The sequence below is a fragment of the Trichomycterus rosablanca genome, chromosome 26 (genome assembly GCF_030014385.1).
Source record: "Trichomycterus rosablanca isolate fTriRos1 chromosome 26, fTriRos1.hap1, whole genome shotgun sequence".
In the NCBI taxonomy this organism is placed as follows: Eukaryota; Metazoa; Chordata; class Actinopteri; order Siluriformes; family Trichomycteridae; genus Trichomycterus; species Trichomycterus rosablanca.
In genome coordinates this window covers 9,886,270-9,900,702 of record NC_086013.1, presented here as the reverse complement: position 1 = coordinate 9,900,702, position 14,433 = coordinate 9,886,270, and the positions used below count along the sequence as shown (strand labels likewise).

At 41.4% G+C, this 14,433-nt stretch overlaps 1 protein-coding gene across 1 annotated transcript; it reads right to left on the bottom strand.

The window, feature by feature from the left end:
* Window positions 1-549: 549 nt before the first annotated feature.
* On the bottom strand, window positions 550-13,272 carry ddx54 (DEAD (Asp-Glu-Ala-Asp) box polypeptide 54). The gene is made up of 20 exons (XM_062988919.1): window positions 13,001-13,272; window positions 11,431-11,557; window positions 11,270-11,340; window positions 10,994-11,182; window positions 9,607-9,656; window positions 9,484-9,525; window positions 8,256-8,351; window positions 8,051-8,172; window positions 7,899-7,960; window positions 7,689-7,820; window positions 6,997-7,207; window positions 6,722-6,853; window positions 5,084-5,305; window positions 4,922-4,995; window positions 4,207-4,410; window positions 3,958-4,109; window positions 2,585-2,698; window positions 2,359-2,469; window positions 2,068-2,159; window positions 550-1,018 (listed from the first exon to the last, which is right to left on the bottom strand). Exons 1-20 carry the CDS (start codon window positions 13,118-13,120, stop codon window positions 708-710), a joined length of 2,634 nt encoding a protein of 877 aa, XP_062844989.1. The 5' UTR covers window positions 13,121-13,272; the 3' UTR covers window positions 550-707.
* Between the last annotated feature and the right edge of the window lie 1,161 nt (window positions 13,273-14,433).

Below are 14,433 nucleotides of genomic sequence, written 5' to 3'. Positions count from 1 at the left end.
CTACAGTTACTGACTAAAGTCCCATCTATTTTTTTTTTACATACTTTTTAGCCTACTTTCACCCTGTTCTTTAATGGTCAGGACCCCCCCCAGGACGTATTATTTGGGTGGTGGATCATTCTCAGCACTGCAGTGACACTGACATGGTGCTGGTATGAGTGGATCAGACAACAGCGCTGCTGGAGTTTTAAACACCTCACCGTCACTGCTGGACTGAGAATAGTCCACCAACCAAAAACATCCAGCCAACAGCGCCCCAGGGGCAGAGTCCTGTGACCACTGATGAAGGTCTAGAAGATGACCAACTCTCTAGACCTTCATCAGTGGTCACAGGACGCTGTGTGGTGGAATATATATATATTATAATTATATAAAGTTATAAGTCTTACTAGAATCCTCTCTACTCTCTACTTAGGCAGCCTAGGTAGGCAGTAGGCAGCTCACTAGGTTTTCAGACAGACCCATAGAGAACACTGAATATGAAACATATAGAAACAGGGTCTTACTGACACCAATGAGCTCATGCACCCAATCAGAATCCAATCATAATTATGCTCTCAAGACACAAATTTATATGGCATCACAGATCAACCTCACGATCCACTTAATATCCCAAACCCTCCTGAAATAATGAATCTGATACAGTTTGTATTAGGTTTGGAGAGCTGAAATTTGTTCTCCAGCATGAGTTTTATCTACACAAGCTTTTAAAGTCTCTTCCTCATTTTGCCTTTTTTGATGTTGCCGCGACCAAAGCCGGACTTCATGACCTCCTTCAGGCGCTGCTTGCTTTTGCCACGCATCTTCTTCAAGCCGCCACCCTGCACGAAGCGCTGCTTGGAAATCTGCTTGCGCTGTTTTAGGATCTGTTCGTGGTTCTTGAGTTCTGAACGGACCCGTGAGCCACTCCTGTCTTGGGGCTGATGGCCATCTCCGCGTCCACCTCCGCGTCCACCTCCGCGCCCACCTCCGCGCCCACCTCCGCGTCCACCTCCGCGTCCACCTCCACCTCTTTGACCTTAATAACAAACACAAAAATAAATATTCAGACTGCATAGAAGTAAAACACCACATACACCGATCAGCCATAACAATAAAACCACCTCCTTGTTTCTACACTCACTGTCCATTTTATCAGCTCCACTTACCATATAGAAGCACTTTGTAGTTCTACAATTACTGACTGTAGTCCATCTGTTTCTCTACATACTGTTTTTACCCGCTTTCACCCTGTACTTTAATAGTCAGGACCTCCACAGGACCACCACAGAGCAGGTATTATTTAGGTGGTGGATCATTCTCAGCACTACAGTGACACTGACATGGTGGTGGTGTGTTAGTGTGTGTTGTGCTGGTTTGAGTGGATCAGACACAGCAGCGCTGCTGCAGTTTTTAAATACCGTGTCCACTCACTGTCCACTCTATTAGACACTCTTACATAGTCGGTCCACCTTGTAGATGTAAAGTCAGAGACGATCGCTCATCTATTGCTGCTGTTTGAGCTGGTCATCTTCTAGACCTTCTTCAGTGGTCACAGGACGCTGCCCACTGGGTGCTGTTGGCTGGATATATTTTGGTAGTTGGTGGACTATTCTCAGTCCAGCAGTGACAGTGAGGTGTTTAAAAATCCATGAGCATTGCTGTGTCTTATCCACTCATACCAGCACAACACACACTAACACACCACCACCATGTCAGTGTCACTGCAGTGCTGAGAATGATCCACCACCTAAATAATACCTGCTCTGTAGTGGTCCTGTGAAGAACAGCATGAAAGGGTGGTAACTAAGCATGCAGAGAAACAGATGGACTACAGTCAGTAATTGTAGAACTACAAAGTGCTTCTATATGGTAAGTGGAGCTGATAAAATGGACAGTGAGGGTAGAAACAAGGAGGTGGTTTTAATGTTATGGCTGATTGGTGTACATGATCATTTAGTCCAGATGAAACAGTTTGAGGGCTCATTGATTTAACAATAGGACATTAGAGGAAGTTGTTAAATGCTATCAAAATTGTAGCTCGGATTTAGATCACCGTTACAGACATCATGTTTTCTGCACACATACCTCCAAATTTCTGGCCCCGGCCTCCTCCATTCTCTCCATCTGAATCAGACACTGTATCGTCCACCTTGTATTTTTTCTTCCACTCCTCATAGCTAAACCAAAGTAAAGGAATACAGCCTAAAACTCGACTGCGTTCGTGATTTTACATGTAAATTATACACATGAATTACGCGTGAAGTGAGGTTATATTAACCAAAATTTGCCTTTAACTTTACCGAATGCTTAAAGAATGTCAGACTGTAACACCCGTATTTAAAACCTACATAACTGCAACCACAGATAAAAGGATACAAGTTCTTCTTGGTCCTCTTAACACTGACCACTTGCCCACTCTCTGTTTTTATTTTGTTCTTTTTGTCTTCCTTTCCAGTATCACAGACAAAGCGTTTTTTCTTGCGATCCCTAGAAATGGGGAAAAAAAAAAAAAAAACACACACACACAATGTTTTGTTATTATAATATTGCTGATCTGGGTTGGTTATAATGCATTTGTGTATAAAAATTTGACTCCTCTTACCATTTCATCATTTTCTTATGCTGGTCCAGTGTGGTGCTCTCGTCACCCATCAGGTCCAGCATAGCTGAAGAGGCCTGATGATCAAACGTATTTCCTTCTGCTGCTAGACTGAGTCTGTGAGGAAAAAAACACCACATTCTCAATCAGTAACCAGAAGTGTCAGATTATATAAAATGCCAATTATTTATTGAAGGTCACCGCTGCACAACACAGAGCTGAACCTTATAATAATTAATCAGCATTTTTATTTATTTCAGATTTCCTGAAGCAGTATAGCCAACTGAAGCATGTTTACAGTTGAGGCAAAACTTTGGTTTATTAATTACAGTAGTATAAGGGGTTTTTTCCCCCTTTTTTCTAGATCTTCAAAAATAATATAGATATATAACAAATATTTTAATGTATATTTTGTGTTTACACTTTACACTTTCTCTCTACTGCTCTACTGAAGCGAATCCCCGCCATGACTGAGGAGAACGAGACTAAAGGAAAGTCACACCCTGACCAGCGCATTATTCCTCGACCAGCAGAGGTCATAATTGCATCAGTTATGAGGATCGTTGTTCATGTAGGCGCCCAGCCCACCCGGATGGCAAAGCTGAGTTTTAAACTAAGCTTCAAACTGAGCGCCAAACGAAATATATTTAATGAATGAAATCAGTGGCAATTGTCCCATTGTGGTTTACAAGCTGTAAAGTAAAGCCTCCACAAGAGGGGGTTTGTGTACAAGTTCATTTCAAGCTTATGTGTCTGTTAAAATTCATTTATTTTATTTTTCTGTGACCCATATTTTCACTGAATAGTCAGTAGCCAGATTAGGTAATATTAGATTAAAACGCAAGACGGTACACAGAACTAAGAATTAACATGAAGGGCAGCTCAGGTGGCGCAGCGGTAAAAACACACGCTAGCACACCGGAGCTGGGATCTCGAATACATCGTATCGAATCTCAGCTTTGCAATCCAGTAAGCCGGATAGGGTCTCCTCAGAGCTGATGCAACTATGACCTCTGCTGGCTGATTGATGGCACCTGCACAGGGACAGGGAAGGAGTACGTTGATCAGGGTGTGTCTCTCCGTACACAGGGCTGATCCGCATCAGCACTTGCATAGTGCAGGTGAAAAGATGCAAGAATTAACATGAAGCATTACTGCTAAGCAGTTGTTTTATTGCTTGTAGACAAATTCCCTGGTTAAAATTTATTTGTATTAAATTAGAATTTGGTGTTTTAAAATAATGTATATTAACAAATTAAATGGAATGTTTTTTTTTGCTTGTGAAAATTAGAATATTGAAATCTGGTGTAACTGCCCCCCCTCCCAGCAAAATGATGCTAATTATTTTGATATTAGATATTGTATGATAATTATACCCTCTCTCTGAATCAAAGTCTTTGGGTCTGTATGGGATGTAAAACTCCTCGTCTCGTCCTGACTGCCTGTTTTTCTTGCTCTTTGGTCTATCCACGTCCGTGTTCTCATGCTGTTTCCGCTTTATTCCTCCAACTACCTTGGAGAACACACCCTGGAGACCGTAAAATACATGCTTGTCAGCTACTGAAAGAAAGAATTAATGTTTTCTTACCTCTAAAAGCCAAGTCAAACTTGATTTCTGAATTTACCTGAAGGTCTGCGTCCTCGTCCTCTACAGACTGCAGCTGGAATGTGCTCGAGCTCTGAGGAACTGGTGGTTTCTGCTGATTCTCGGCTAAAAGTTCTTCTCTCGTCCTCTGAAATTTGTCCACCAGTTTGCTGTCCCGAGATCGCTTGGTTCGCATGACCTCGCTCGCGTTGGTTTTGTTGTTGGAATTGATCTCAAATATAGTCTGAAATAAATTTTAAAAAATTGGCAAAAATGCATTATTTAGAACATTCTCACTGACAATAAGGAGTCATTCTTTGAAGAGTTGGGCTGCAGGACACTCTGAACTCCCTGGTTTGAAGCTTAGCTCTGCTACCGGTCGGCTGAGCACCCTGTAATGCTTGTAGCAGACAAAACTGGCTTTCAGTCTGCTGGCAAGTAAAGACCGGACTAATGGGTGGGGTTAATTGATCCAGGTTATCAACGCTGTGTAGGGACCTAGGTTGCCCATAGTGCCTGTACAGAGGTGGGGTTATTGCTCTTCGTATGTGAAGCCGACCTCACAAGCAAATCCACCAAAGTACAGGAGAATAAGAAGGGTTCGGTATGACCGCGCATACGCCTGAGGGAGTGTGTGTCAGGCGAATACACCCTACTTGGATGCTGTCGGGGTCCCCAGCAACAGATTGGCTACATTAAATTGGAAATAAAATGCATTAAAAAAGCCACAGCATAGTATCATTTTATTTACTTACAGATTTTGATTTATAAGCCTTAAGATTGTCGACAATCTGCAATCTATCCAACTCCACCTTCTCGAATCCTGACCCTGAAAGCACCCCAGAAAATACCACTCAAAGAAGGCAGCAATCATTAGAAATTACAAATCAGATATGGAGACACGGACTCCTACAAACCTATCAGCGGGTGAATAGCTATGGAGGACAGATCCGTGTTTTTCACCCGCTTGATGGATTCAGGTGAGGGGTTAGGTCGAGACTTCAGGTAGTGCTTGTAAGCATTCTCCGAAATCCGTTTGAGGTTCTCGAGGTCTAAAGAGTTCTCGTGGACAGTGAGGAGGTGTGCGTCCTCATCGTCCAAGACGTTCTGTGGAACACGTCCGAAGACTCCGTCAGCATCTGGGCATGAAATAAATGCAAAGCAAGGTAAACGATGGGTGTGTCCGAAAACCAAGTGAGCTATCTACATGGATAGCAATTTAGGTTATATTACACTTGCTCCAGAGAAAAGGGCTGTTCAAATTCTTGGATGCCTTAAAATGCTGCCTACTAAGGTGCCTTATTTCAAAGTGATAATCTGACTGATGCTTCCTTAGCATATAGTGCAGCACAACTTTTCTCACAAAAAATTACAAATATGTCAGACGAATGCAGAGCAACTAACAGAGTTCTTAGCAAATGTAAATAGATTATTATTGTTTTTTTAATTTGTATAAAAGTGTACCAGTGCGCCCAGTTGATACCGGTCAGCTGGCTGCCATCTAGTGGGCATAATTGGCAGTGCCTGCAGCAGACCCTAATTGGCCACTGTGCATCTGCTAGGGGGCGGGATGACCGGAATATGTGGGTGGGGTCTTCAAACCCCACTACTATGTGTAAAGACCCGGATTAGCAGATAGAGGCGCCTGTGCAAAGTGCATGGGCTGCTAGGACTGCGCGCGTATCGGAGGAGACGTGAGCAGCAATATACCCTCATCGAATGAAATCAGGGATCCCCAGCAGCGGAAGACAGATTGACTATGCTAAATCGGGAGAAAATGGAGAACATGCATAAATAAATAGAAAAAAAGTGTCATTTATTGCAAATTCAGGCTTGTCAGTGATAATTTAATTGTTTACGATACACGGAGGAAGATGCTAGCTGGAATGCTAGCAGGTTGTGCCGCCTCAGCCCTTTGGTTTGAATGGCCTGAGGCTATATCTGTGTTAGCTTGGTAAGCTAAACCTGCGGTGACATAATTGCTGTAATCGCTGTTTAAGTAGTGTGTCTAAATAACCTGTCTTATAAGTTCGATGTCTTATTAGAATTCTCTCTAATGCAAGGCAGCTCACTAGTTTTTTGTGCATTTTCCCAATTTTTTTCCCAGTCTAGCTGTATCCAATTACCCGATTGCATTATGTTTCCTCTCTATTGATGCTGATCGAGGCACGTGTGCAGTAGCCGACTGCATCTTTTCACCTGCATGAGGCGAGTTCATATGTGGACCAGCTTTATGTACAAAGAGCCACACCCTGATCAAATTATACCCCGACTCTGTGCAGGTGCCAGCCAGCAAAGCAAGCATCAGTTATGAGGTCCCTTCCGGCTCCCACCCTGTATGAACAACAGCCAGTCGTTGTTCATGTAGCCGCCCAGCCCAGTTGGACGGCAGAGATGAGTTTCAAACTGACCGAGTTTCGAAATGTCATCTCTGGTGTGCTAGCGTGTTTTAGCGTTGCGCCACCTAAGGGGCTACTAGATTTTTAAACAGACCCCATATCTAGCAAAATGATGAGTTAAAACTTAAGAGAATAAATTGTATGGGAGAAAGATACCTTGTTGATGATCAAAAGTTGCAAACACAACAGGTCGTCCAAGGAAAAGGTGAAGGTCATACACAAATGGAACTTCCTCTGGACACACCAAGCTGAAGGCTGTTCCACTCCTGCCTGCACGAGCTACACGACCTACACAACCAAACAAGCAAAGTCTATCAGAACGCTTCCTCAGATAAAGCACTGGCTTCAGAAAACTCACACTGTTTTAGTATCAAAGACGATCAGGTAGAACCTTATTCCAGAAACATGCTAGATGAGTGCAGTAAACATACCAACTCTGTGCAGAAAGAGCTTTGCCTTGGAGGGAAAGTTGTAATTGATGACATTGTCCAAGAGTGGGATGTCAATACCACGAGCTGCCACATCTGTCACCAGGAGGACCATTGCTTTACGGTGGACGAAGCGACCGATGTTGATCTTTCTGGCTGTCTGGTCCAAGGCGCTGTAGATGTATGCACACTCGATTCCTTCTGCAGTCAGTAACTAGTATAAAAAAAAAGAGTAAAATATCTTTAAATAATTTTAAATGTTGTCATATTAACTGAGGGGCGGCACGGTTGGCTAAGTGGCTAGCACTATCGCCTCACAGCAAGAAGGTCCTGGGTTCGCCCCAGGCCGTGTCTGTGTGGGTTTCCTCCGAGTGCTCCGATTTCCTCCCACAGTCCAAAAACATGCAGTCAGGTTAATTGGAGACACTGAATTGTCCTATAGGTGCCTAGCCGCTAGGTTGCATACACCAGTGCATTGTAGTGCCGATCCCAAGCACAGATAAATAGGGAGGGTTGTGTCAGGAAGGGCATCTGGCATAAAAAAAAAAAAAAAAACAACTATGCCAAATCGATAATGCGGATCACGATCCGCCGTGGCGACCCCTAACGGGAGCAGCTAAGGGAATAGTAGTTGTTATCTTAACTGAGCTGGATATTTGCTATAGATCAAGTTTATAATATACAGGAATGTTTACCTGGTTCAGGTACTCCACGTGGTGTTTGGTAGCTGCAAATACGACCGTCTGCTCCTGCGGCTTCGCAACGTTACGAAGTAAATGCAGCAGAAATGCTGGCTTGTCGTCCAGGCGCAGATAAAAGAAGGCCAGCTACAAAAATTTTATTCTTATTAAAAATAATCAGTTTCCAGGCTCCCCCAGTACAAGTGTTTCAATGTTTTACTGTACCTTTAATTGATCACTGAGTTTACTGTCCACATCCAGACGAATGAGAACTGGATCAGTTAATCCTATCAGAGAGAAAAAAAATTATGCTAAATTGTGCTATTACAGATCACGATGGCTGATGTCAAATTATCCTGATCTAATAACTGGCTTACCAGCTCGAGCAAACTCCACAAGCAGCTTGGGCAGTGTGGCGGAGAAAAGCAGGGTCTGTCGGGTTTCAGGAAGCCGTCTGATGATCTCCTGCAGCTGCGCAGTGAAGCCCATCTCAAAAAGCCTGTTAAAGAGCAAATTAAAAATGATCCCAGATCCTAGAATTCATTTCCTTGTATAAAACTGATATAGTCGTTATATGCTTACCGATCAGCTTCATCAAACACCACGTACTCCACATTCTGCAGCTTAAGGTTCATTTCCATGACGACATGCATCAGACGACCTGGGGTTCCAATGATGCTGAAAAAAAAAGTGTAAAAAAACCCCAACAATTATTAGTTGTGCGTTTATTATTGTGAACATGGGTAACAATTACCTCAATGTAAAAAAGCTGCACAAACAAAAACTCTTTTCAGATTTATACCCATTTAGATAGATAGATAGATAGATAGATAGATAGATAGATAGATAGATAGATAGATAGATAGATAGATAGATAGATAGATAGATAGATAGAGATAGACATGATAGATAGACATGATAGATAGATAGATAGATAGATAGATAGATAGAGATAGACATGATAGATAGACATGATAGATAGATAGATAGATAGATAGATAGATAGATAGATAGATAGATAGATAGATAGATAGATAGATAGATAGATAGATAGAGATAGACATGATAGATAGATAGATAGATAGATAGATAGATAGATAGATAGATAGATAGATAGATAGATAGATAGATAGATAGACAGATAGACATGATAGATAGATAGATAGATAGATAGATAGATAGATAGATAGATAGATAGATAGATAGATAGATAGATAGATAGATTAGACATGATAGATAGATAGATAGATAGATAGATAGATAGATAGATAGATAGACATGATAGATAGATAGATAGATAGATAGATAGATAGATAGATAGATAGATAGATAGATAGATAGATAGCTTTATTAATCCCATAGGAAAAGTCAGTTATTACAGCAGCTCCAGATACATTAAAGCAAAAAAGTATAACAGTATGAAATTATTAAAGTACAAAAGTATTAAGTATAGGAGTATTCAGGTACAAAGTATTTAAGTACACAAGTAACGTTGTACAACGCTATGTAGTTAAATAAATAAAATAAAAAATACAGTATGTAATATAAAAAAAAAAACTTTAAAAGTGTCATTGCTGTAAATGTTATCAGATTAGATATGTAATATACTAAACTGTTATAAAGTGTTCTCTGTAGTAAACATTAGCAGATGTGTAATGTAGGCTCCATAAACAGAGTGCTAGATCATGCTCCATGTGTGTTATACAGAGTGATCGCTGCTGGTACAAACGATTTCCTGTACCGTGCCTTGTTACAGCAGAGCTGGATGAGCCTGTTGCTGAAAGTGCTGTGTGAAGAGGAAAACACTTACATGTCTGGATTCTCATGCAGTGCAGCAAACTGATCGTCCATGCTGAAAGAAAACAAAAAACAAAAGCCTTAATGTGTCTGAACACAGCTTGTGTAAAAAAGAGAAGCTGTCGAAGAAAAGTACCTGTCTCCACCAAGGATCAGTGCTGTTTTCAGCCCTGTAAATCTGCCCAACTGAGAAAAGAACAAGCACACACAAAAAAATGTAGTTTCTGAATGCAAAACTAAACCAAATATTCAATACCTAGAGCACACAACCTGATTTTAAAGTGTCAGAGCATTAACATTTACTTTTATTCTAATTCTGCATTCTTCCTTTTTTTCTTTCAGTCTAGTCGTATCTAATGACCCATCTAATGCAGCGAACCTCTACCCTGACTGAGGAGAGTCACACCTGAGACACTCCCACTCCAACACAGGAGTTTCCATTCGCTTCTTTTCACCTGCCAGAGAAGAGTTCACACAGAGAGCAGAACAGCGTATGGAGAGTCACCCGGTGCTTTTCCTTATTCACGGCACTACACATTTAGGGTGCGTTCGAAAACCTAGTGAGCTGCCTTGCTGTCTTACTGCCTACATAGGCAGCTGCCTCAGTAGAGAGGATTCTACTCACTACTTAGACAGCTATTTCATCAGTTTTCGCTTACTAAACTAACACAGTTAGCCTCATGCCATTCAAATCAATGGGATGAGGTGGCACAACACACTAGCATGTCAACTAACCTCTCCCTCTGTGTACTGAAAACGGTAGAAATAATTGACACTTGTGCATGTTTATACAAATTAAAAATTGGCCATCACCGCTAATGCAGAATCAGATGCTCCCTAATTATTCTGTCAAAATACCAGTCAAATTTAAGGTGCCTTATTAGACAGTATTTTAAGGTATCTAAGAATTTGAACAGACTTCTTCTCGGGAGCGTGCATAGGATGACGTTAAATGCTGCGTATGTAGAGCTCACTAGGTTTTCTAACACACCCTTAGTGTTGTTTAGTGCATGTTAGCTATAAGCACTGGTTCACTATGTAGTATGCACTATGAAAAAGCCTTTAGCAGCTTGACATGTCAGCTAGCTAATGGTAGGTCCAATTTAACTAATAAATTCTTACATTTTTAGCCAATATGTAAAAATTCAGTAGTCTCAGAAAATTCTATAATAACCTCTAAAGCACCAATATGGGAATTCTATGCAGATCATTTTTTATTTAGCTGGCTATATGCTAATGGCAATATGATGAACAAGGTAAAGTGAGTGATAGGCCTAGATAATTGGCAACAATAAAACCTTCTTTTACTATTATGTTAAAAACAAATTTGAATATGCTCAACATCTCTGTGCAATCTGGCAACCCCAGGCTGGCTGACACATGTAAAGCCGTTGCTGAATCTTCATACAGTGACTCTCCACACGAACAGAAGACCATGCTACCCTCTCCCATCTTATTCTAGATCACTGCACCACTTAAAGCACCAAAGAAATTTTATGTCTGCAAGTTAGCCGTGTACAAACCTCTTTAGTAAACTTCATGGTCTGCAGTGCCAGTTCTCTTGTGGGGGTGAGGATCAGCGCTCTGGCACCTGTTTGAGCTTGGGGCCCCTTTAGTCTTTCAAACATGGGCACCAAAAAGGCAGCTGTCTTTCCACTTCCTGTCCTGGCCATGGCTACCATATCTTTACCGTCCAGGATGATCGGAATAGTCTGTTACAAAAAACAACATTAATGTCGCAAAATCAGAGCAAGTTCAGAGCACAGAAATGAGGAACAGAACAAAGGGATTGAACTCACTTTTCTTTGGATGGGAGTGGGAACTTTGTAGCCCTTCCTCATGACCCCTTTAAACACGGGGTAGCTGAGACCTACGCAAAGCAGAACAAAGCAGCAGATAGTTTGTAAGCATGTCGGAGTAACAGTAAGTGACAACAGTTGGAATGGCTAGGATCTCATACCCATTGACTGAAAGCCTCCAGATTTCTTTTTCTTCTTGTTCTGAGCTCGGACCATCTCTCTCATGTCTGGTTCCACATCTGACAGGCAATCAGATGATACTGGGAAGCGAGGCAGCCTTTTACCAGCCTGTCAAGAATATTTTTTTTAATGTCAGCACATATCACATCTAAATAGTATTGAGACTTGGTTGACACGTAGCACTCTAGTCAGAGTATAACAGTTCCAAATAGTTATGTTAATAGATAACTGTTTAACCAAGAACTGACAAAAAAAAAAAGTATTCGGTTAAGATTGTTGGTAAAACTGTGTTATGTGTTCACAGATTAAGATAAAGCGCTACCATTTAACTGCTCAACACTCAATCTTACAACTAAGTAACATTGGATAAAACGCATATTGTGTTTGAAATTTTGTAAATAAATACTAACAAGAAATTAGGACATCATGCTACAAAAGGACCCGGACCTCCCCACCTGGGGATCGAATCCAGGACCATTAGACAATTTAGTATCTCCAATTCACCTCATTTGCATGTTTTTGGACTGTGGGAGAAAACCGGAGCTCCCGGAGGAAACCCACACTGACATGGGGAGAACATGCAAACTCCACACAGAAAGGACCCAGACCGCCCCACCTCAGGGTATATTAAACAGTGGGCTGATGGTAGTTACTCAAAGTGCACAATTTAAATGCAGCAGAAAAAGTGTGACACTGATAAGGGCCAAATCATTATAGCCAGACGTTTGGGTTGAAGTGTTTTCAAAAGGGCAAGGAGTGCTCACAGGCAGCAAGAGTGGACCAAGAGGGGACAAGCCATTGACTCAGTGAAGCCAGAAGACATGAAGGCTGTGTATGTGGTATGGACCGACAGAAGAGCAACAGTGGTTCAAATTGCCCTACAAGTAAGTGAGTGTGAGTGTGAGTGTGAGTGTGAGTGTGAGTGTGAGTGTGAGTGTGTGTGTGTGTGTGTGTGTCCTGCGATGGACTGAAGTCCCGTCCAGGGTGTTACTGTGTGCCTTGCGCCCACTGAAAAGCTGGGATAGGCCCTAATTTGATAAGCGGAAAAGAAAATTAATGAATTAATTAATGAACACCGTTTAAACTCACAGGACTTTTTATTAGGAACACACAGCCTGTTAGCTCTTGCTGTAGATGTACAGTTAGATACTACAGCTATTTCATTTTGTAATTCACAATCTATAGCAATATATACAAAGTATTATATTAAATAACAGTAGGGCAGTTGTAGCCTAGCGGTTAAAGGACTGGACTAGTAATCGAAAGGTCACTGGTTCAAGCCCCACCACTGCCATGTTGCCACTGTTGGGCCCTTAAGCAAGGCCCTTAACCCTCAGTTGCTCAGACAGTATACTGACACAGTATTGTAAGTCACTTTGGATAAAAGCGTCTGCTAAATGCTAGAAATGTAAATACTACATAAAGTACAAAAACTAGTACAAATGTACTGAACAGGTTATAACCACCAGTCGTGACACTATTACTAAATACAACTTTACATAAACCGTGTTAAAGCAGTCAAAACAATATAATTGGTACTTTTCCACTCACAAAACTGTCGTCTTTCATTTCTGCTGCCAGTTCGAAATCTCCCCCATCCGAGTCCACGTCGGGTTCTCTGTGTCCCGTGTGCTTCTTCTTTTTCCACATCTTTTTCCTTCGTTGTGCCATTGTTGACTAGGCAAACAAGACAGAATCTCGTCTATCGTTCTCTCCTGTTAGTGGATAAAATATACTATATGGTTAATATATTTATATATATATATATATATAAAATAAAGATCTCGCCCCAAATCACCACGACTCCAAAACACTACACAGCGCCATGTTCAAACACGTGGGGTGAGATTCTCAGTCCCGGCGCACAATCTGACGTCATTTCTCTTAATCGCAGTGCTGTGACTGTCCACACCGCGGCAGCACGACCTGCCAACATATCCTTTCATTCATTCAGTTATTGTACAGTATGTTTTACCACCGCTTTATCCTGGTCAGGGTCACGGTGGGTGCAATTCACTTGGCGAAAGGTAGAAAACACCCTGGACAAGTCGCCACTTCATCACAGGGCAAACTCAAACTCAAACTCAAACTCAAACTCAAAAGAAGCTTTATTGGCATGACAAATAAGGACATTCGTATTGCCAAGAGAAATAATAAAAATAACAATAAGAAAGAACAAATATATATAAAACAGTTACATGTGCAAAAATATATAATAGAATAAAATATTAATAAAAACAGTGCAAAATAATAACAATAAAAATTATAATATTTACAGTAACGAGGTAGTAATAACGATCAGTTTGTGTGTGTGTGTATATATATATATATATATATATATATGTGTGTGTGTGTGTGTGTGTGTGTGTGAGTGTGTGTGTGTGTGTGTGTGTGTGTGTATGAGACATGGTCAACCACTGTTAGGGTAGCCAGATTCATACTAACAAAAAGGAGGACATTACACCCAAAAGACGGACCTCATATTAGGAACAGGGGGACATGATACTGCAACACACAGAATGAATCCAGAACCCATATAACAGAGTTTTTGACCAGTTTATTTTTGGCATTTTCACAGCGTTCCTGAGCATGAGAGTGACTAATTGACTCAGGTAGAGGTGTTTACAGAACATAGAGGGCGGGCGAAATTCAACCACCCAATCACAGACTAGCATTTAGAGGGCGGACCTTCTGCGATTGGCCAGTGGTAGCACTGTAAGCAGTGAAAGGAGGCTGTTCAACCAATGAAATACAAAGCATTCGTTTTGACATGTACCTGAGCCAATGATTAATTAAAATTAATCAAAAATGAAACCAGTTTACTCCAAAAGGAGGATTTTTAAGTGTCCGTCCTAGCGTTGCGTGAATGGAGGACTGGCAGCTGAAAAGCCGGACTGTCCGACATAATGCCGGACGTCTGGCCACCCTACCCACTGTCCCTCACCTGGTGCAGCAGGTGTGTGTGTAGAGTGCTGCTAGTGTGC

What these genes read in the sequence shown, in the direction of transcription:
- ddx54 (XM_062988919.1), bottom strand. Translation starts at nt 13,120, where the DNA reads ATGGCACAACGAAGGAAAAAGATGTGGAAAAAGAAGAAGCACACGGGA. An exon ending in CTGCATGAGAATCCAGACAT is followed by an intron (nt 8,352 to 9,483) that starts GTAAGTGTTTTC and finishes TTTTTTTTTCAG; the next exon opens with CATCATTGGAACCCCAGGTC. An exon ending in GCTCTTTCTGCACAGAGTTG is followed by an intron (nt 6,854 to 6,996) that starts GTATGTTTACTG and finishes TTGGTTGTGTAG; the next exon opens with GTCGTGTAGCTCGTGCAGGC.